This window comes from Loxodonta africana, chromosome 9 (genome assembly GCF_030014295.1).
Source record: "Loxodonta africana isolate mLoxAfr1 chromosome 9, mLoxAfr1.hap2, whole genome shotgun sequence".
Lineage (NCBI taxonomy): Eukaryota > Metazoa > Chordata > Mammalia > Proboscidea > Elephantidae > Loxodonta > Loxodonta africana.
Window position 1 is genome coordinate 53808614 of NC_087350.1, and position 24029 is coordinate 53832642.

Sequence of the window (24029 nt, forward strand, 5' to 3'; positions counted from 1 at the left end):
ACTGGTCATGGAAAGACATCAGATTCTTCAATGGAAACCAGAGACAATTGATTCGTTTCTTCCAAACATGTAAGAGACATTATGATAGGCACTAAAGAGAAAGTAGTAAATAAGACAGAGTTCCTTTCTTCTGGAAGCTCGCATTCTAATGAACAATCTCATAGAGTTCTGATTTAGAGCATGGTTCTTCAACAAGAGTGCTGTGTGCTTATGCCTGATTCTTGCCATTACAACTTACAAGTTATGTGACATTATCCCAAATACTTTCTCTCTGTCTCTAACACACACACACACACACACACACACACACACACACAGCATTACTGGAATGATTAAATAAACTAATACATGTAATATGTTTAGAACACGCCTTTCGGAAAGTAAGTTCTAAAAGCATTAACTCTTATTATTTTGGCAGAATGAGTGACCAAGATCACACTTCAGGAACTAAAGATAATAAATATATAATGAGGCCATCAATCAAAATCAAGTGGGTACCTGAAATCTGCATACTTCTGTGATCTCTCCGATATTCAGGGAAGCTTCAAAAACCTAGACCATGACCCCTGTGAGTTAATGCCTCCACAGCCCTTGACTACCCTACATTTTAATCAATTTGCCAATAAATACTCTTCTTCGTATCTGTATCCCCATCTGTCATGAATTGAATTATGTCCCCCACAAAATGTATCATTTTGGCTGGGCCAGGATTCCTGGTATTGTGTGATTTTCCTATATGTTGTAAATCCTTCCTCTATGATGTTAATGAGGGGGTTGGGTGGCCCTTGTGTTAGTGAAGCAGGACTCAATCTATAAGATTGTATTGTGTCTTGAAGCAATCTCTTTTGACATCTAAAAGAGGGAAGTGAGTAGGGAGACAGGAGGACCTCATACCATCAATAAAGCAGTGGTGGGAGCAGAGAGCATCCTTTGGACCCAGGGTCCCCACCTGGAGAAGCTCCTAGTCTGGGGCAAGATTGATGAGAACGCAGACAGAGAGATGGTCTTCCCTGGGCTGATACCCTGAGTTTAGACTCAGCCTACCTACTTTACTGTGAGGAAATAAATTTCTCTTTGTTAAAACCATCCACTTGTGGAATTTCTGTTATAGCAGCACTAGATAACTAAGACACCATTCATCTTCATTGCTTCCAAACAACTGAGTTCTGAGTATACGTAGAGAGTGAGTGATATGAGAATTTGCCTAGTGATCCACCCAGAGTATTGAGACCTTGCAGATGCCGTAGGACTGGGAAGTTATATCAAAGTTCGCAGTGTTTCAACTCGATTCCAAAATTGACTACACCATGTTCTCAAAAGTAGAAATATGGGAAATGTTGAAGGTCAGTGAAGACCCAGGGGACTTCAGGAAACTTCAACTCATGTGGATAAACTGCCACCTAGTTAGTATAAAGAGGACTATGCTTCAAGCTGCCCGTTTCTGCCTAAAGCAGAGACAAGAGAAGCATCAGGCTGTGAGACTGTTTCACCAGGTCAAATGCACACGTGTATTGCTATGTCACACATTCAGCTCCATCTGTTCTTCTATGCATTTAATGTGAATGTGATATACACAAACACACACATAGAGTCACACACAGTGTCACCAAAATAAATAAACCCTAGGTGCTGATTTTCAGCCCTCTATGACCTATTTGAAAAAAGGCTTGCAAGGATTTCACATCAATTTACATACAACTGTTAAATAAAACACTCTGTCACACACAACTCAAAAACCACAAATACCACACCATCACCCAGACAATTCACATACCACACACACACACACACACACAGAGACGCACATTTCATTTCACTACACGCACTGAGAATCAAATGCAATCAAACATAACACAAATAATTTGCTTTTTAATTGTGGTAAATTTATATATATATAAAAGAACATTTGACATTTCAGCATTTTTTACATGTACAATTCTGTGTTTAACCACATTCATCATGTTACACAGCCATTACCACTATATATTCCCAAACTTTTCTGAAACCTTTAATAGAAGTTTAGAGCCCCCTAAGCAATGACTTCACTTTTCCCCTCCCCTCCTGCCCCTGGTAACTACTAATAAACTTTGGTCTATTCTAGAAATTTCATATAAGTGCAATCATACAAACTTGACTTTTGTGACTAAGTTATTTCACTCAGCATAATGTTTTCAAGGTTCATTCATGTTGCAGCCAAAAGGTGGAAACAATCCCCATAAGTAGACGAATGAATAAGCAAAATGTGGTACATACATGCAATGGAATATTACTCAGCCATAAGGCAAAACGAAGTCCTGATACATGCTACCAATAACATTTAAAAAGCAACACACACACCTATGCAAGAATACATGCACATACCGGCATGAGATATCTAGCCCTCTAGAAACGATCTATTTAAGGAGCCTTGGTAGTACATTGGTTAAGAGCTTGGCTGCTAACCAAAAGGTCAGCGATTCAGACCCCCAGCTATTCCGCAGGAGAAAGATGTGGCAGTATGTTTAAATAAAGATGTACAGTCTTGGAAACACTATGGGGCAGTTCTACTCTGTCCTATAGGGTCCCTATGAGTCACAATCGACTTGACAGCAATGGGTACTGGTACAGTCTAAACAAGCACTGTTCCATAGACTGTCTGCAATAATGGCAATGTTCTATATCTGCACTGTCCAATATGTCAGCCACTAGCCTTATGTGACTACTGAGTGCTTGAAATGTTACTACTGCAACTGAAGAACCAAATTTTTTATTTTATTTAATTTTAAAATAATTTTAATATATATGGCCACATATGACTGGTGGCTATTATATTAAAAAACACAAAAAAAAAACCCCACTGCCGTCGAGTCGATTCTGACTCTATTTACTATACTATACTGTACTCTTTTTTAGAGTTTACTGTACTGTACTGTACTATGCTACACTATGCTATACTATACTATATTAGACAGTGCAAATGTATACATTTCCAAGGAGAAAACAGTGTGTGAGTCAGTTACCCACTAAAAATACGTGGTTATACAAGCAACACAAGCACACATGCATGTACACATATACATTCTAGACACATATATCTAAGTCAAGTGGTGGTTCCCAGCCTTGCTGTGATCTGTGCCAGTTCCTAGTGGTCCATGCTGCTACCTGAGTCCTCGCCTTTGTTCTTACGCCTCTGTGGCCTAAAGATCTTTAGCACCTTCCATGTCTGTTTACAAGGACCAGAATAATGGGCGTGAAGATCCCCACTTACCAACAGGGCTAAGACCCAGGAGAAAACTTCTGGTTATAGAAGGAGCTGAACCCATCAACTAATAGGTTCTTCTCAAGCAGACTAGTGAATTGAAGTCAGCCAGACACAAGGCTGGAAGAACAGAAAGGTTTATTCACAGTTTGCAAACTGGGAAACAGGCAGGGTCTCGTGACCTAAGGCTGCCAGCTCCCTGAACCAGGGCAGATTTGGTCCTTTTATAGGGAGTGACATACATATGCACGAACAGTGAGGGGAGAATCTTCATTCTTTCGATGCTTGCATAGTCTACATAATTTTAGAGAATCGGTTTTTGTGCACATCTCTAAAAATACTGTGCGCAGCCCTGAAAAATGGCAACAGCTTGCTACTTCCACACCAGGAATATCATGTAGCAGGTAGATTCGGAGTCAGTGTGCCTCAGCCTCCTGCCAGGAGAAGACAAGAAACCTGGGGATTTGACCAATCATGGTGAAGTGCTGTAAAAGTTGTCACAAAAATGTAGCAAGAGTAGACTTTTCTGAAAAACAACTATTATGGGATGGTTAATAACCCTTAATAACTCTTTCATGACTGCCTGCTTCATTCCCTCCTCTATACTGGTCCCTTTAATCTTAAATGGAATAGGGGCGAAGGTCATTCTACTGTAAATTTTTCAAGCTGTCAAGCGGCACTGGTCTGTCTAGTCACGTAAAAATCTGTCTATTCTAAAGCCCTGTAAGGGCCGTCGGTCCCACTCTCAGGAATGGGCTGGAAACCCTGCATCATCTTGGAATTGTAACCTAGAGTACACAAACTTTATCACAAGCTTGAGGGGACAAGGTTCAAAAATCAGAAGTAGAAGTATAGCAACTAGAGGGCCCAAAAAGGGTAGAAGCCAAGTAATAGAGCGGAGTGTCTCACACACTGCCCCCTCTTTTGTTTCTCAATCTCACTCAGTTCCTTTCTTTACATTCTCTTATCTTATGGGCTCTCTCTTCTTCTCATACCCTCACTTTCTAGAACTCTTTCCAGTCTCACCTTCTCTCTCTCTCTCTCTCTCCAATCCTCTCTCCCTGTCTCTCACTCACTCATACTCTTTGCCTCTAGCCCCCCGTATCACTTTCTCACCCAATCTTTTTGTTCCTCTTTCTTTCAGTCTCACTTCCTTTCTTCAGTAACCTATATAGGGACCGTAGGGTGTTGGCTACATGGGGTGTGAAGGGGCACCAATATTCTAGGAGCCTGACAAATGCCTGTGGTTGCTTCGCAGTTTCTGGGTGGGGGTAGGCTTGGATCTTATCACAGCTTTAGGCATCACTCGCGTCTTACCTGGCCGACCAACAAGCCAGGCCCCTGTGTTTTTCCCTTGTTCACTGCCCATCCCCTTGACTGGAGGTGTGTGACTATCTCGCCAGCTGCAGTCTGCAAAGAAGCAAATGAGTCAGCATGACATCATCATTATAGTGGAATACGGCCACCTCAGTAGAGGGAGTCTACTGCTTAAGGTCAGCAGCAACCTTGCCGTGGCATATGGTGGGGCTATGCAGGTACCCTTGTGGGAACATGAAAGCAAACTGGTCTTGGCTGTCTGGGTGTACAGGGATGCTAAAGAAAGTGTTAGCCAAGCCGAGTACATAATAAGTGCCCAACGCCTCCCTTATTCGTTTCAAGGCAGTTGAGGCGAGGGTTGCCTGGGTATAGCCACCCAGACTGTCTGTCCTAGTCTTGAAGCAGTGACCTCTGTGGGAGCTCAGATCTTTTGTCAAGAATAATTGTATACCAAACAAACACATTTAATAGAATCAACAGTTAGATAAAACATACAGCACAAATAACAAATGCCCTTGCAGGGAACTGCTCCATTGAGACCCCAGACTGCTTGCCTGAGATGTATGGTCCAGGCTGGGGTTGTCTTTTCCCCTCCTATTAGCCATTCAAATCTATCCATTGGAGTGCTCAACTGCCCCTATGGCTTGGGGTAATAAAGAATGTGAAGAGTTCATTCAAGATCCAGTGGAAGCTTCTGTTTAGAATGAAAGGTCCCAATACGATTTACCTGCCAAGAACGCCCTGGCCTGTTGGCTTGGGAATCTGTCCCTGCACAGGTTTTAGCTTGGTCTTGTAAGCAGGTCAGCCTTTTTTGTGCTATGTGGCATTTTTGATAACGGCACTCCACACTTGTAGGCCCAGTCTAGGATGGTGTAACTCTCTATGAGCCGTTCTCTCTTAAATCCAGGAGGTAGTTCGTTGCACAGCTCTTTGTTCTGGAGTAGGCAATGCTTCAGCTTCTGCAGTCAGCTGGTAAGACTGGTGTCTGCTCATTGGTTGTTCTCCACTCTCAGCATAGAAGCTTTTCTGATGACTATCCACACAAGTAACAAAAGGTTCTCAGGAGCAGAACTGATTTTATTTGTTTGTTTTTTGTCCAGATGTCTCATCTCCATAGGGGCTTGCTTTTATGTCAGTCCAAGGGTTGTCAGTGGCCAGACTGAATGGCCAGACTATTAGCTATAGCCCATGTCTCAGTTTCTGTGTGCCCCTTTAAAAATGGCCCTAACTGCAGCAGTTCCCATCAAGACTTGGAGGCAAAAGCCTACAAAGGTGTGTCGTAATACATCAATATCATCAGTACATACAATAAGGCTTTGTAGTAGCCCCAAAGACACTCATCCATAGTCAGGCTGGGGCTAGTGTCTCAATGATAGTGACCTCAAATCCCAGAGTTTACCTCACTGAACTTTAACTGTAACGTAAGGCCTTTGGCCTTCCCTGGTGACAGAGGGACCTGGGCTTAATCTTCGGTCTTAATTATTTCTGAAAGAAGATCTGGGAAAAGTTGGCAGAGCCCTCAGTCATTTGTGGAGCCACGCCTCCACCACACTAAGTGCAAACATGGGTCCAGTCCAGCTGCCTGGTAGCATGGAGGCGGGCCCTCCTATTTAAGTTTTCCCCTTACTATTTCAGCTGCAACTATATTGCTGCAAGGTTATCTTAGCAGGGGCAGCTATCAGAGAATTCTAGAGAGGGCCTCTGTGGTCTCTTCAAGGTCTCTCAACAGAAGCTATCTCAAAGGGCTTTTCACTCCTTTTTTTTTCCCCCTGCTGTTTTAACTCTTGCTTTGCACTGGGTTGACTGCCGGTGATGGCCAGGTATGGGCCCAATGCTCCAGTGCCATCTCTGTGCAGGCAAGTCCAACTGCTCGGAAAATTATCCTATGGGTCTCTGATGAGGCCCCAGACTCTGGGTAAGGACTCTCAGAGCAATCCCTTTGAGTTCATGAGTGTAGAGATGAAAAGGCTTTTCCAAATTTAACCAAAAAAAAAAAACCAAACCCACTGCCGTCGAGTCAATTCCAATTCATAGTGACCCTATAGAACAGAGTAGAACCACCCCATAGCGTTTCCAAGGAGCGCCTGGTAGATTCGAACTGCTGACCTTTTGGTTAGCAGCCATAGCACTTAACCACTACACCACCAGGGTTTCCTTTTCCACTTAGAGAAGCCTAAAGCTGGGGCCTTTAATAGTGCAGCCTTTATTTTCTTAAAGGACTATTGACAACTAGGAAACAAAATGAATGGGTCTCCATCCCCTCCTGTTGTAGCTTCATAAAGGGGTTTTGCTATCAGTCTAAAGTTCAGAATCCAGATTCTGCAAAACCCAGCCATACCCACAAGTCCCCTAAGTTCTCTTCTGTTGGATGGTTCCCAGGTAGCAGAAACAACCTCTTTATATGTGACCGACAGGGTTCAAGTTCCTTGTTATATGAGGAATCCCAGATATTGGACTTGTAGCTGGGATATCTAGGCTTTTTCCTTCAAGGCTTTATCTCAGTAGGGCCAGGAGATTCAAAGTCTTAAAGGTATTTTCATCGATGGCCTCACATCCTTCACTGGTGATGAGAAGATCATCAGCATAGTGCAGCAGGATGTCCTCCTCTAATTTGAGGCCCTGAAGATCCCAACAGAGTGCTTCCCCAAAGAGGATTGGGCTGTTTTTAAACCCCTGTTGTGGGGGAGCGGGAAGCTACAGTTCAAGTTAATTGGAACTTGTGTCCTGTGTTGTAGTCTTCCCACTCAAAGGAGAATAGTGCCTGAGATTTTGGGGCAATGGGGATGCAAAAAAATGCATCTTTTAAATAAAGCACGGAGACGTAGTTAGGGTCTCCGGGTATTACAGCTAGCAAGGTATAGGGGTTCAGGACAACTGGGTGGATATCACTTATGATTCCATTGATAGCTCTCAGGTCCTGTACCACCCTGTATCCCCCACTGGGTTTCTTTACCAGCAGGATGGGTGTGTTGTACTCCTACTGGCACGGTTGAAGCAGTCCTGTTTTCAAGAATTGGGTTACTAGTTTCTGATGTCCCTCTCGAGCCTCTCTTCTCATGGGATACTGCTTTAGATTGGGAATCCCAGCCCCTTCCTTTAGTTTGATTACAAGCAGGTCTGCAGATACTGCTCTCCCAAGCTCTCCACTAGCCCATACAATGGGGCGTACTGCTTGTAGGATGTGTTCTGGTATTTGGGAGGAGTCTTCTATCCTCTAGGGAAGACGAACTGCTTGTAACCGCCAGCCCTCCTTGGCTGGAGCCTGGATTTGGATAACTGGGTTTTCAGTCCCATGAAAGGAGATATTGGCCCCTAATTTGGAGAGCAAATTCTATCCCAAAAAGGGGTTGGGCATTCTGGTATGTACAGGAATTGATGAGTGAGAGTGGAGCTCCCTGTTGTGCATATAGCCAGCTTTAAAAAGTTCTTATGACTTACTTTTCCTGACACATTGACAATTGGAGTTCTTCTGGCACTCAAGGGTAAGGTAAGGGGATCATTTAAAACCGAGTGAGTGGCTCCTGTGTCTAAGGGGAATTGTACTGGCTTTCCCTCTATTGTTAGGTTAACCTAGGGCTCTTCAGGGGAGATTGTGACAGTTTCTCCCACTTGGAGCCAGTCTGTGGGAAGACCCGGGCCCCTTCATTGTTGGGAGTCACTCACCCTATGCTTTGCCAGCTGGCCTCATTCAGGGCATTCTTTTTTCCAGTGTCCTTCTTTCCGACAGTAGGCACATTGGTCCCTTTTCAGGGGGCCAAAGTTCCTCTGGCAGGGTTTTTTTCCATTCTCTTGATTCTGGTTGATGTTGTGAGGAGAATGATTTCCCAGTTAAGGCTGCCACCAGGAGGGTAGCCTGTTGTCTTGCTTGGCAGGTTTCTTTCTGCTCTTGTTCCTGGTCCCTATTACTAAAAACTTTAAAGGATATTTCAACTAATTGAGAGATAGGCATACCTGGCCCTCCACCCAATTTCTGGAGTTTTTTTGCGGATATCTGTAGAGCTTTGTCTTATGAAGATGATGTTAACCATTTGTTGATTTTCAGTGGCTTCAGGATCCATGTCAGTGTGTCTGCAGAAGGCCTGAAAAATTCCTTTGAGAAACTCAGAGGGGTTTTCTTTAGGTCCCTGAATTATGTCATAGATTTTTGAGAGGTTTTTCTGTTTTTGTACCCCAGTTTTAAGGCCTTCTAGTAAGCACTTTCAATAATGCCTCAGCCTACTCATGCCCTCCTTTAAATTGTAGTCTCACTCTGGATAAACTCCAGGGACTTTGTTATTGGCTGGCAGTTTGTCAGGATTTTGGGGGTCTTCATTATATTCTTTATGAGCAAACTGTCTAGCCTTTTCCAAGACCATTCTGCTCTCTTTGGAAGAGAGGAGAACTTCCACCAGGGACTGGCAATCTGCCCAGGTGGGCTGATGGGTATTAAAGATGGACAAGAACATGTCATGCATCTTTTGAGGATCCTGATGATGTATGTTGGGAGATTATTTTTCCAGTTAAACAATCCGAGGTGGTGAAGGGGACATTCACCAAAGTGTTCCTAATTCTCCCATCTGCTCCTGTTCTGGCTAGTGCCTCTCTTAAAGGGAATTGGCCCACTTCTGGATCACCCTCCTTGTCAATACTCTGGCTAGTGGAGGAAATGGGCTGCCCCTGGACAAATGTAGCACTACTGTAGGTGTAAGGCGAGGAGACCATTTCTGTTCCTGAGGTCCCAGGATCAGTAGGGTCGCTCCCAAGGCCCAAGGGCCGGGGTCGGGGGAACCATTTGGGGAATCTGAGAGTAAATAGGGTTGTATGGGGGTGGCAATCCCTCCATAACCTCAGACTCTTCTGTCTGGAGAATTTGTTTAGAATTCTGATAACCTAAACCACTAATTTACATTGCTGCTGTAATCCCTGATTATAACACAGAGTCATGAACATTTGAACATAAGGTACTTCATCCCACTTATGGGTTTTCTTATAAAACAAATCTAACTGCAAAGTGGTATTATAATTCAAACTTTCCTTGGCTGACTGCTTCTCCTGATCTTCTAAGTTATATTGAGGCCAAGCTGTGCCACAGAGGAACCACAAACACTTCCTCCTGGTGTCACCAGTTAAAAAAAAAAAAAAATCCCAATGGGTCAAGATGCACTCTAAGGGGGATGGTTTAGGGGTGGTCTGACTGGTGCCCAACTTGTTTATACATCTTATCCTTTCTAATTAGTCGGTCGGCCAGGGGAAGGAAGTATTTGAGAGGCCCTGGGTATATGGAGGTGCAGAGCTCAGTTACCTTAATAAATAATGTCAGGCGGCACAGTTCAAGTACCACACCTTCCAGAGCCAATATTTGTAAGGAGTGTACTTTGTTCCAACTAAGTTAGTATCTTATACAAGACTCAGTATCTAAAATTAGAAAGAATGTTTCAGTACACTCCTCAGAAGAGAAAGAGAGATAAAACCATACTGCACGGGGGGGGGGGGGAGGGGGGATCCTGGACTCGAGCCAGTCAAGTCTTCCTAGCTAACACACAAGAAAAACAGGGGGACCCAAGACACAAAGATAATTAACCAGATCCAATAACCAGACCCCAACCAAAAAAATATGCAGGGGTTGAGACAAAGGACCAGATGGAGACCTGTGCCCTCATGCAGGTGGGGACTCACCTCCAGGACACAGCAACAGCCTCCCCAGGTGTCCTCCACATGGAGGGATCAAGGGCTGTGCCCTCATGCAGGTGGGGACTCAGCCCAAGGACACAGCGAGACCATGACCAGGCAGGAGTCGAGACAAAATACCAGATGGAGACCTGTGCCCTCATGCAGGTGGAGACTCAGGCCCAGGACACAGCAAAATCACCACAAGGCCTAATAACACCAGTCACTGAGGACACAATCCACCACCTAGTAAAATAGCTACTCCAAAATGAAACTTAAAATAGGTACTTGTTTCACTGTACTGTCAAAACATTTCTGTTCTCCAACAGGGGACTCACAGGTTGCCTGGTTTGGAGTAGGTGCCACCCGGAAAGTCCTCCCAACTCAATGGAGGGTCAATGGTGCCCTTCAGAGGAGGTTTCAGGACCTAACTTACCATGAACCAGAGACTCCACTGAGTCCCATCTGGGATGCCAAATGAAGCTATCAACTAATAAATTCTTGTTAAGCAGACTAGTGAATTGAAGTCAGCCAGACACAGGGTTGGAAGAACAGAAAGGTTTATTCACAGTTTGCAAACTGGGAGACGGGCAGGGTCTTGTGACCTAAGGCTGTCAGCTCCCGGAGCCAGTGCATGTTTGCTCCTTTTACAGGGAGTGACATACATATACATGAACAGTGAGGGGAGAATCTTCAGTCTTTTGATGCTTCAGCAGTCCACATAATTTTAGTGAACAGGTTTTTGCACACAGCTCTAAAAATACTGTGCACAGCCCTGAAAAAATGGCAACAGCTCCCTACTGCCACTCCAGGAAGGTCATATAGTGGGTAGATTCAGAGTCAGTGTGCCTGCACCGGAGAAGACAAGAAACCTGGGGATTTGACCAATCATGGTGAAGTCCTGTAAAAGTTGTAACGAAAATGTAACAAGAGTAGACTTTTCTGAAAAACAATTACTATGGGTTGGTTAATAACCCTTAATAGCCTTCTCACTACTGCTTGCTTCAGAGCCAACAAGGCTATTGCCCAATTTCCTGCCTTCCTCTTGAAATGTATCCTGTGCAGGGCCCAAAGGGGCTAAGCCACAGGAATCACAGGGGAAAGTGTCCCTAATGTCAGTGACATGTTGGGCTCCCCTCTGCCAGGTCATTAGGGGCAGTAGGAGCCATGGACAGCCTGGGCCTCTGAAGGACACACAACATTGGAGTCATGTCTCCATATACCAGAAAATGGGCTGGGATAAGGCCCAGCCCTTGCAGACTCCCATACCACAAATCTCAGGCTCCATTAAAGCACAAACTCCACTCCTCTCTGAGAACTTGCAGGTCTCTCCACTCCCTTGAGATGCCATGCAGGGCAGGGGCTGAGGCTTGTTCCAGAGATGGTATAGCAGAGGGATTGATCCCAAGGGCATAAATATACACTGTCCAGAGGTCAATACCTGTTCTAACACTTGCTCATTTACTGATTTTTAAAGATTTCTCCCCTAAACTGGAAGTCTCTGCAGGACAGGAATCTTGCCTTATTCAAGAGGAGTTGGGCCTAAGCTCTGACAGTAGCACTGTGCTCACAACCAATTTAGGTGAATTCCCAGAGCCTCAGTTTCCACAGCTGTACAATTAGAATAACAATAGCAGCAGCCTCATTAGACTAGTGTGAAGGTTAAATAAAATAATGCATACAAATGCAGACATGGGGGTATACCACTCAGAGGTCCCTTCCAGAGAACCTACTGCAGGGTGCATGGTTGACTGACAGTCCCAGATGACACAACTGTGGATCCACTGAAGTGTTTATGCTGAAGTCACACTTGCTCCAGGCTTCTCTCAGCCAATGAATGAGATGGCAGTATTATATCACTGGGCCATTGTAACATTCCTCTAATGAACAACTATTGTTTGGGGGGATTGCCTATGAGCCTGGCTAAGAATTTCTGAGAAATTCACCGCGGTCTGAGGCTTTCCTAAACCAATCCTCCTTCTCCTCTCTTTTCACAGGTGTCAGACCTATAGTGCAGTCTGAAAGCTCTCCCAGCCTCTTCTGCTCCTTCCCCCTTTTTCTCACACAGGTATCTTCCCCATAAATATCTCATACATCTAATCTCTTCTTGGCATTAGCTTCTTGGACTATCATATGTATCATTCTATGACCAAAGGTCAACATCCAACACACAGCACAGAATTAAGTTGGTGTGCAGTAAATATTAAATAAGGAGCCCTGCTGGCACAATGGTTAAGCTCTCAGCTGCTAACTTAAGTGTCGGCTGTTCGAACCCACCCAGTGGCTCTGCCAGAGAAAGGCCTGGCGATCTGCTTCCATAAAGATTATAGCCAAGAAAACCCTATGGGACAGTTCTACTCTGACTCTTGTAATAAGTCAGAATCAGCTCAAAGGTACTCAACAACAACAAAAAATATCTAATAATGATTATTCAACAAACACGTATGGGTGCCTACTATGCACTAGGTGCTGGGGATGTAACTGAAAAAAGCAGATACATTTCCCTATGCTGACAGAAATTTTATTTTAGTAGAGAGATAGACAATAAATAAAATTAATAGGTAGAATATAAAATATGATACAGACAGGGCTGTAAGCGCTATAGGAAAAAACACAGTAGGAAAGGAGTAAGGGAGTTCAAGATAGGTGGCCAGGGAAACCTTCAGTAAGAAAATGACATTAGGTTGAAGATTAATTAATTAACCCTTTAGGAAGCAAAAAGAATGTTCCTTCTCCATAAAAACCCTAGATACCCCAACACCAGAGTGATTCTACAACCTGCTTAAACATGTTTTTAACCTCCCAACCTGGTCTGGGCCTGCAATGGATGCCTTGGCTGCTTTTTACCTCTTCAAATGACGTTCATTTTGCTCATTCCAGCCCTCAGCTTTCTGCCTTCAGAAAGTTTCCTCATGCTACTTCATTTAAAAAGCCTCCTATAGCTCCTTTAATACATCACACAACTATTGGAAACACATTTACTCTGTCCCCAAAAGTTATTAGCAACTTGTCATAGATGGCATTAATGGTCCCAATCATTGGCCATGTTACTTTGTAGTTTCTACTAAAACCAAATAAATAAGTAAACCAGTTGCCATCGAGTTGATTCCGACTCATGTAAACCCCATGTTTCAGAATAGAACTGTGCTCCATAGAGTTTTCAGTGGCTGTGACATTTTGAAAGCAGATTGTTAGGCGTTTTTTCTGAGGTACCTTTGGGTGGGCTTGAATCATCAGCCTTTCAGGTACTAACTGAGCACTTAACTATTTACACCACCCAGGATTAAAGAGTTGGCGTATATTTTTTCACCTTTAGATTTTGGATTTAATTATGTGACTTGCAATACATTGTGTAATGTTAACAGGTATGATGTGATAAAACGCTTGGAAAGTAATTCATCTCCCGTGCTTCCACTATTGCCGTAAGAAGAGCCTGCTCAGATTAGCCCACTGGTGTCAGGAAGGAAAAGAGACATATGGGGTAGAGCTAGCCTAGGCTACATCAGTTAAACCATAGAGGAGTGACCTATATAATTGCTTTTGGTTGCATGCCTCTGAGGTTTTGTGGTTATTTAATATGCAACAACAGAAAATTTAAGCATACCCCAAAGTTGATAGTCACAAAGATGATTTCTCTCTCCTCACAAGTGCCCATCAAAAGTTTGGAACCATAATTCATGTTCCATAAAGGTTGCATTCACTATCAAGAAAGTGAAAATGCAATCTAAAGAATAGGAGAAAATATTTGTAAATCATATTTCTGATAAGAGTCTGGTATTCAGAATATACTAAAAAAATTTACAACTCAAAAACAAAAAGACAATTAAAATTAAAAATGAACAAATGATTTTAAAAGATATTTCTCTAAAGAACATATACTGTACATATGTCCAACAAACACATGATGGTCAACATCACTAATCGTTGTGTGCTGTTCAGTCAATTTTTGACTCATAGTTATCCCATTAGACAGAGTAGAACTGCCCTTAGAATTTTCTAGGCTGTAATTTTCATGGAAGCAGATTGCCAGGTCTTTCTCCCATGGAGCTGCTGGGTGTGTTAGAATCACCAACCTACCTTTCAGTGAGCAGCCAAGGACTTAACAGTTGTGCCATCAGGGCTCCTTCACTAGTCATTCTAAAACCAAAGACAAACCCATCACCATGGAATCAATTCTGACTCATAGCAACCCTATAGGCCAGAGTAGAACTGCCCCATAGGGTTTACAAGGCTGTAGTCTTTATGGTAGCAGATTCCACATCTTTCTCCCGTGGAGCAGCTGGTGGATTCAAATGGCCAACTTTTCGGTTAGTAGCCAAGATCTTTAACCACTGTGCTACCAGGATGCCTCACTAGTCATTAGGGAAAGATAAATCAAAACCACAATGAGTTAGCGCTTCACACCAATCAGGAAGACTATAATCCAAAAGGCAAACAATAACAAGTACTGGAAAGGATGTTGAAAAATTGGAACACTCATACATTTTGAGTGGGAATATAAAATAGTATGGCTGCTTTGGAAAGTAGGTTGGCAGTTCCTCAAAATGCAAATTTGGAGTTACCTTGTGACCCAGGAATTCCACTCGTAGATACATACCCAAGAAAATGGGAAACATATGTTCACACAAAAAATAGTAAAAAATATCCAAAAGTAGAAACAACCCAAATTCGACTGCTGAATGGATAAACAAAAGGTGGTATAAACATAGAATATTATTTGCCAGTTAAAAGGAATGAAATGCTAATGCATGCTACAACATGGATGAACCTCAAAAATATCATGCTAAGTGAAAGCAACTAAGTGTGAAACAGCATATATTGTATGATTCCACCTACTGTCAGTCCCTAGGATAAGAATGTCCCACTTATATACAATGCACAGTTTCAAACCAACCCCAGTAAAGCCTACTATTTTAAAAATATGAGGGACATGAAATGGCTCATAATAACAAATGGGCACTGCTTTGCTATGAACATCATAATATTATTATTACTCTATTATTATTTAAAGATGTTTTAGTATATCTGGAAGTGTTTCTTTAATGTTTTGTATGTATAGAAATGTGCTCTATATACTAAGACAAAAATCCACCACTTGTCTGTCAGTTTGTCATACTGTGGTGGCTTGCGTGTTGCTGTGATGCTGGAAGCTATGCCACCAATATTTCAAATACGAGCAGGGTAACCCATGGTGGGCAGGTTTCAATGGATGTTCCAGACTAAGACAGACTAAGAAGAAGGACCTGGTGGTCTACTTCTGAAAAAATCTGTGAGTGAAAACATGAATAGCATGGGAAGGTTGTGTGATATAGTGCTGGAAGATGAACCCGTCAGGTTGGAAGGCACTCAAAACATGACAGGAGAAGAGCTGCCTCCTCAAAGTAGAGTCGACCTTAATGAGAAAAAAACAGCTGCAACCATCCATCAACTGTCAGAACACAGAATGTATGAGGTATGAATTAGGAATATTGTTGTCATGAAAAATGAAATGGAGCACATAAGGATCAATTTCCCAGGTATTAGTGAGCTCAAATGGACTGGTATTGGCCATTTTGAGTCAGACTGTCATATAACCTACTATGTCAGGAATGACAAATTGAAGAGAAACGGTATCACATTCATTGTCAAAATGAACATTTCAAGATCTATCCTAAAATACAACTCTGTCAGTGGTAAGATAATATCCATAAGCCTACAACTATTATGATTATTATTCAAATTTACACATGAACCACTAATGCCAAAGATGAAGAAATTGAAGATTTTTATCAACTTTTAGAGTCTGAAATTGATTAAACATGCAATCAAGATATATTGATAATTGCTGGTGATTGGAAAGCTAAAATTGGAAACAAAGAAGGATATGGCCTCCGTGATAGAAATGACACCAAAGATCCAATGACAAAATCTTGCAAGACCTACGGCTTTTTCAGTGTAAATACCTTTTTTCAACAATATAAACGGCAACTATACACGTGGGCCTCACCAGATGAAATACACAGGAATTAAATTGACTACATCTGTGGAAAGAAATGATGAAGGAGCTCAATATAATCAGTCAGAACAAGACAAGTGGCTGACTGTGGAACAGACCACCAATTGCTCATATGCAAGTTCAAATCAAAGCTGAAGAAAATTAAAACAAGTCCATAAGAGCCAAAATATAACCTTGAGTATATATCATCTGACTTTTGAAACCATCCCAAGAACAGATTTCACACATTGAATATTAATGACCAAAGACCAGATGATAGCCAAGAAATCATAGATGAAGAAAGCAGGAGGTCATTAACAAGACAGGAAAGAAAGAAAATACCAAAGAATGTCAGAAGAGACTCTGAAACTTGCTCTTGAACATAGAGTAGCTACAGTGAATGGAAGAAATGAGGAAGTAAAAGGGCTGAAAAGAATATTTCGAAGGGCAGCTCAAGAAGACAAACTAAAGTATTTTAATGAAATGTGCAAAGACCTTGAGGTAGAAAACCAAAAGGGAAAAACACACTCAATATTTCTCAAGCTGAAAGGATTGAAGAAAAAAAATTAAGCCTTGAGTTGCAATATTCAAGAACTCTCTGGGCAAAATATTGAAGGACGTGGGAAGCATCAAAAGAAGATGGAAGGAACACATAGTCACCGTGCCATAAAGAACCGGTTGATGTTCAACAATTTCAGGAGGTAGCATATGATCAAGAACCGATGATACGGAAGAAAGAAGTCCAAGCTGACTGAAGGCATTGGCAAAAAACAGGGCTCCAGGAATTGACAGAATACCGATTGAGTTGTTTCAACAAACAGGTGCAGCACCAGAGGTGCTCACTCATCTATGCCAAAAATTTGGAAGAGAGCTACCTCACCAACTAACTAGAAGAGATGTATATTTCTTCCCATTTCAAAGAAAGGTGATCCAACAGAAAACAGAAATTATTGAACACAAGCAAAATTTTGCTGAAGATAATGCAAAAATGGTTGCAACAGTACATCACGACAGGGAACTGCCACAAATTCAAGCCAGATTTAGAAGAGGACATGAAACCAGGGATACCATCGCTGATGTCAGATGGATCTTGGTTGAAAGCAGAAAATACCAGAAAGATGTTTACCTGTGTTTTCTTGACTATGCAAAGATAACATTGAGAAGAATGGGAATCCCAGAACACTTAGTTGTGCTCATGAGGAATCTGTACATAGATCCAGATGCAGTCCTTCTAACAGAACAAGGGGATACTGTGTGCTTTAAAATCAGGGAAGGTACATGTCAGGGTTTTATCATTTCACCATACTTATTCAATCTGCATGCTGAGCAAATAATCTGAGACTGGACTTTATGAAGAACACAGCATCAGGATTGGAGGAAGACTCAATAACAATCTGCGATATGCAAATGACATAACCTTGCTTGCAGAAATCAAAAAGGACTTGAAGCACTTACTGATAAATATCAAAGACCACAGCCTTCATTATGGATTATACCTCAGCATAAAGAAAATGAAAATCCTCACAATTGAACCAATAAGCAACATCATGATAAACAGAGAGAAGGTTGAATTTGCCAAGGATTTCATTTTACTTGGATCCACAATCAATGCCCATGAAAGCAGCAGTCAAGAAATCAAATGACCTATTGCATTGGGTAAACCTCTGCAAAAGACCTCTTTAAAGTGTTAAAAATCAAAGACGTTACTTTGAGGATTAAGGTGTGCCTGACCAAAGCCATGTTATTTTGAATCACCTCCTATGATGCAAAAGCTGTACAATGAACGAGGAAGAGTGAAGAAGAATTGATGCCTTTGAATTGTAGTGTTGGTAAAGAATATTGAATATATCACGGACTGCCAAAAGAATGAACAAATCTGTCTTGGAAGAAGTATAGCCAGAATGCTCCTTAGAAGGGAGGATGGCAAGACTTTGTCTCATGTACTTTGGACATGTTATCAGGAGGGACCAGTCCCTGAAGAAGGACATTATGCTTGGTAAAGTACAGGGTCAGTGAAAAAGAGGAAGACCTTCATTGAGATGGATTGACACAGTGGCTGCAACAATGGGTTCAAGTATAACAATGATTGTGAGTATGGCACAGGACCAGGCAGTCTTTCGTTCTGTCATACATAGGGTCACTATGAGTCGAAACCTACTCTACAGCAGCTATCAACAACAACAAGACAAACATTTGACTGATGTTAGATATGAATTGTACCTAGATATGTTAGATATGACTTACATGCAAATTCGACTTAAAGGCAGATTTAGGAATGGAACTCCTTCGAAATCCAGAAACTACCTGTAGATAGAATTGCAGAAAAGGCAAATCTATAAAGACAGAAAGGAAATCAGTGGTGTCCTGAGGCCGGGGGTGGGACAAGGGATAATTATAAATGGGCCAGAGAAATCTTAGTGATGTGATGGAAATGTTCTTAAACAGGATTGTGGCGATGTTTGCATGACTTGGTAAATTTACTAAAAGTCATTGAATAGTACACCTGAAATTGGTGGGTTTTATTATATGTAAATTATACCTAAAAAATTGTTATGAAAAGATTATATCAGAAGTCAGTGAGTTAAAAATTCAAGAAAAAAGGTGTAGTGTTCAAAAGGGTCAAAATCAAAGATTCAATTTTTATTATTCACAGATAATATTGTGGTTTACCTAAATATCCAAAACAATATAACAAATTACATGAAAAAAACAAGTGAAAACAGCAAAGTCACTAGCTATCATGACCACATATAAAAGTCATTTATACTTTTTTTTTTTTTTTATATCAGAAGCTATAGGGTCGCTATGAGTTGGAATCAACTTGCCGGCAATGGGTTATATCAGAAACAAATAGAATATAACATTTAAATGATTACAGAATTTATAATAGTACACAAATGTGAAACACTTAAGAAAATGCTAAACAAGAGATGTTTGAGAAAATCTAAATACATGAAGGTATATGTAATATTCACAGAATAAACACTGAATATTTAAAGCTGTTTTATATATTCAATGCTGTCACAAAATACCAATAATTTGATTTGTTTTTAGTTGTCAAGCAAACATCTAAAATTCACGTGGAAATGCAACACATAAAAATAGTCAAGGTAAGTTACATTCACAATGACTAATATTCAGTCATTTGATTTATAACAAAGACAATATTTCAGTGCAATTGAGAAAGGGTAGAACTTCCAATAAATTAAATAAATTGTTGTGGATCCATATCATAAAGCATTCACAAAAAATGAACCTCGATGGACTTTAGACATAAATATTAAAGGCAAAACCAGAAAATTTTAAGACAAAAATTAGGGGAATATGCTTAAGATCTTTGAGTAAATAAAGACATCTCAAGCAGGACACAGAATTAATCACATAACGAAAAAAAAATATGTATTTGTATATTGACAGTCAAACTGGTATTAGAAATCAGGTTAATGGCAATAAAGTAATATGAGTAAACACACAATTTTTAAGTCTGGGTTTAAAGTCCTATGGCAGCTACTTAGTTAATTTGCTTGGGCATTAGTTGGCTTCTCTGTAAACTGGGAAATTATTGGCACCCTTGTAAGAGGATTTTCTGAGTATTAAAATATACCTTTAAATTCTTAATCAACTTAGCTGTGATACCTACTCTCATCTCTGTCAATAGATAAAGCAGTTTGGTTTATCTTCTTCTAAATTCATCACACACAAAATATATGAAGTTTGGTACAATTAAGAAAATTCAGATGAATATGTGTTGCTATTTTTATCAGTACCAGATACAGAAAGTGATGGGAGAAAAAATGGAGAAAAATAAAATTGCTCAAAGCCCCGGGGGGTGTGTATCAAAGATGCACAGACTTATAGTGAACACCACTGGGTATGGGAGGGGTTGGAGCTTCACTGCAGAAGCATTAACTCACAAAATGCAGAGAGAGAAAAGAGAGAGGGGAATAAAACTCAGGTGAACAAAATGAAGGAAAGATAAAGTGAAACTGGTAGAATGGTGCTCGAGATAGTAGTTGTCTAAGTCACAATTATTAAGGAGACATATATGATGGTACCTATGAGTGCCCGTGACAGAATTGAATTAATGACATCAAGAGAGCTCCTTGGCCCTGACAAAGCCATCAAAAGCACATTTTATATCTTTATTCCTCAGGCTGTATATGAAGGGGTTCAGCATGGGGATGACCACCATATATATCACAGAAGCAATTATGTCCTTATCTTTGGACTCGTCTGATGAAGAGAAAAAGTAAACACTTGCAACTGTCCCATAGTATAAAGACACCACAAAGAGGTGGGAACCACAGGTAGACAAGGCTTTGGAGATTCTCTTGACGGAGAGGACCCTCATGATGATGACTGCCGTGTGGATATAAGAACCCAAGATACCACTCAATGGCACAATGAAGAACAATCCTCCCTCAATAAAGATAACCAGCTCATTGAGAGAGGTATCTGAGCAGGAGGACTTGAGCACAGCAACAAGATCACAAAAGAAGTGGGAGATGATAGTCTCTGTGCAGAAGGACAAGCGGGACAGGAGAAGGGTGTGTAACAGGCCATGGACACAAGATAATAACCAGCACCCAGACACTAAGAAGATACAAAGCTCACCTTTCATTACGGTGGTGTAGTGCAGAGGATGACAGATAGCTACATACCTGTCATATGCCATCACTGCAAGAAGTAAGTTATCAGTGCAACCAAAAAGTATGAAGCAATAGGCCTGTGACACACACTCGACGTAGGGGATTGATCGATGGTGAGTTTTCAAGTTCATCAGCATCTTTGGGACAGTTATAGACGAAAGGGAGATGTCACTGAGGGACAAGTGGCTGAGGAAGAAGTACATGGGGGTGTGGAGACGAGAGTCCAGTCTGATGAGCAGGATGACGAGCAGGTTCCCGAAAACCGTGGTGAGGTACATGCCCAGGAACAAGGCAAAGAACATGGCCTGCTGCTCAAGTGGGATGGGGAGCCCCAGGAGGAGGAATTCAGACACATTGCTTTGGTTCTTAGACCTCATACTGTTCTTCTAGACCCTGGGGATAAAGAGGGATTGGGAATCTCAGGAACCTAGAAAGGCTGATTAGGACCATCACATTACATACTGTAATTCTTTGGGAAAATGGTGAATTTTAAATGACACTGTTATTGATTTATCACACCTGTGGATGTATTCACTATGCCAGTCTGAACCCAAGAAAACATCACACCCAACAACATCCCACAAGCTCTCATTGAGTAGAAACAAGTGAGCATTCACTGTGTTATTCAACCATTATTTACTGAACATTGAACCTGGACCTCTGCTAAGGATGGAGAATGCAGCCATGGACAAGAAAAGTAAGACATCTGTGCCCTCTATGGGTTTATATCTTGACAGACATAGTGAAATAATTTACCACATCAAAGCAGAGCCAAACCACAATTCACTATGGCAGAAATATGAGATGGGCCTCAGCAAACAGTATCAGTTATTTTGGTCTTATAAACTCCCAGGGCTGAGGCAGAGTTGTTGAAACATCCTCACACTCTTCCTGTGAATGAAGACTGGGTCCCGCTGACCAAGAACTGTAAACTTATTGACTCTAGAAATGGGTGGTAATTTAAAACCCCTTGTCACCAGCTCCCAAACCAGAATAGTTCACAAACTATCTTTCATCATAATGTGGAACACTTTGCTGGGAAATATGCTAAGGACTTTACACACATTTTCTAATTAAATCCATGTATCAGCCCTGCATTTCGAGATAAAATCTTCACAGCTTCACTGAGAATCAGGTTCTCTTCTCCCAGTTTAGCTGTTAACCGATTGCCATAGATTCAATTCCGACTCCTGGCAACCCCGTGCGTTACAGAGTAGAACTGAGCTCCATAGATTTTTCTTGGCTGTAATCTTTATAGAAGCAGATTGCCAGGTCTTTTTTCACAGCACCACTGGGTGGGTTCAAGCTACAAACCTTTTGGTTAGTTGCAGAGGGCAAACTGCTTGCACCACCCAGAGACCATTTTTAGCTTTTAGGTAATGGAAATATAAATGATATAAAAATCCAAAGGCAAAAAACTGTAGGTGACAGAGATGGTGTGTGTATATAAATACGTATGTTTGAACTACATGTAATTTCTACTTCTGTTGGGTAAAAATGACCAAATATTGGCTACTTCATGCAGGTCAATCTAATACGCCTGTGTGATCAGAGCCCATGCTCTTAACCAAAACACAGAAAAGTTTCCCACTTTGTTGTCTACAAGCACCAGTCCCTCTGTGTTATTTTAGGGTTGCAAGGAAGCTGAAGTGATCCTAAATTTTCTTAGTACCTAGCCTAGATAATTCCCTTTATTCATATTTATATATTTTCTTAATTGACAACAACAACAAAAAAACTCTTATATACATCGTCTTCTATTCAAACCATTAACATACTGAGGGCCTGTAAAGTCCACAGGGAAGTATAATTTTTTCCGTTTCATAAATGTGGAAACTGATGCCAGAGAGTTAAGGGACTCAGATTAGGACTTAACCTAAAGTTAAGGTCTCACTGCTGGACTCTAAATTTTACTCAGTACGATAGCTAACATTTCTTTGCATGGTACATTGAGAGAAGGAATACAAAACTCAGGGATTAAGTCACACTCAAGTATATGAAAATGATAGCAAATCCTCTCCAGGAAAAAGGTAGTCGCTTGGGGCATTTGTTATCTCACTCAATGGTGCTCCAGAAGGAGCAAGTTAAGGAAATATTAGAGGTCATGGATGCAATTCAGAAGCCCCCCAAATCACACACAAACACGTACACATGTGCGCGCACACACACACACACACACACATATACATTCTCACACATTCACACTACTTATTTGGGGATTCCAGCCGTCTGTGACCTATTCTCATCCTGAGGGCAGGAAGGTCAGTATGTGGTTCAGTTCATACACAGTCATATACATACAAGTCATTAATAACACATTAAGCAAGACATACAACACACAATGGACACACCACAAAACTAATAAACACATCCACAGTGCACCATCAACAGACAAGCATGACACACCTGCTTCTCATAGGCCACATATGCTATATACATTATCCACACACATCACCAAAACCACACAAGTCTACACGGTTCAAAATCTCAGAAGCAACACACGTGCATGGCTAGTCACACACACAACACAAACAAGCAGCAACATGGCCACAAATATACACACTCCCATTACTGAGAGGAGTGTGTCAGCCACTTCTGACCTAAACGCTGCCTGGGAGAGGGCAGTCAGCATGAGAGAGCTAAGCCTATTCAGTCACAGATGCGGTCCCTAAACCACTACTAACAACCAACACACATATACATATAACAAACATCGAACAATACACATTCCTGCTCTCACACATGTGTGTCACCCACAAACACAGCTCACACATACAATCAGCACCCATAGCTGAGCAGAGATTTGCACCCTCTCTGAGCTGCGCCCTCCGTGGTGAGTTCAGGCTCCCTCTTCTCCAGGCAGCGCAGCGCAGCACTCTTACTCCAGATGCTGAGCTCTCATCGACCCAGCTGTGATGCCCGATGGTGGGAATGCAGGCCTTCTTACCAACAGTGAGGCAAGTATTAAGATCACAGGCACTTAGTTGAAGTACCTCAAACACATACTCGGTAGCCTGATAACTTGATTTACACATGCTAAAACAGGGCCTACTGTGGGTCTAATTCAGGAAAAGATCAGGCTGCAAGCCAAATACATAGTATATATACACACAACTATCACACAAGACCTACACGAGCACGCACAATACACACACTCATAAATACAAAGTTACACATACAAAACCCTATATGCACACAGACAGAT

At 41.6% G+C, this 24029-nt stretch overlaps 1 protein-coding gene across 1 annotated transcript; it reads right to left on the bottom strand.

Annotated features, from left to right (window-relative positions):
• Nucleotides 1-19966: 19966 nt before the first annotated feature.
• LOC100673072 (olfactory receptor 1J4-like) lies at nucleotides 19967-21855 on the bottom strand. Its single transcript, XM_064291489.1, has one exon. The coding sequence runs from the start codon at nucleotides 21199-21201 to the stop codon at nucleotides 20266-20268; it is 936 nt and encodes a 311-aa protein (XP_064147559.1). The 5' UTR covers nucleotides 21202-21855; the 3' UTR covers nucleotides 19967-20265.
• Nucleotides 21856-24029: the final 2174 nt, after the last annotated feature.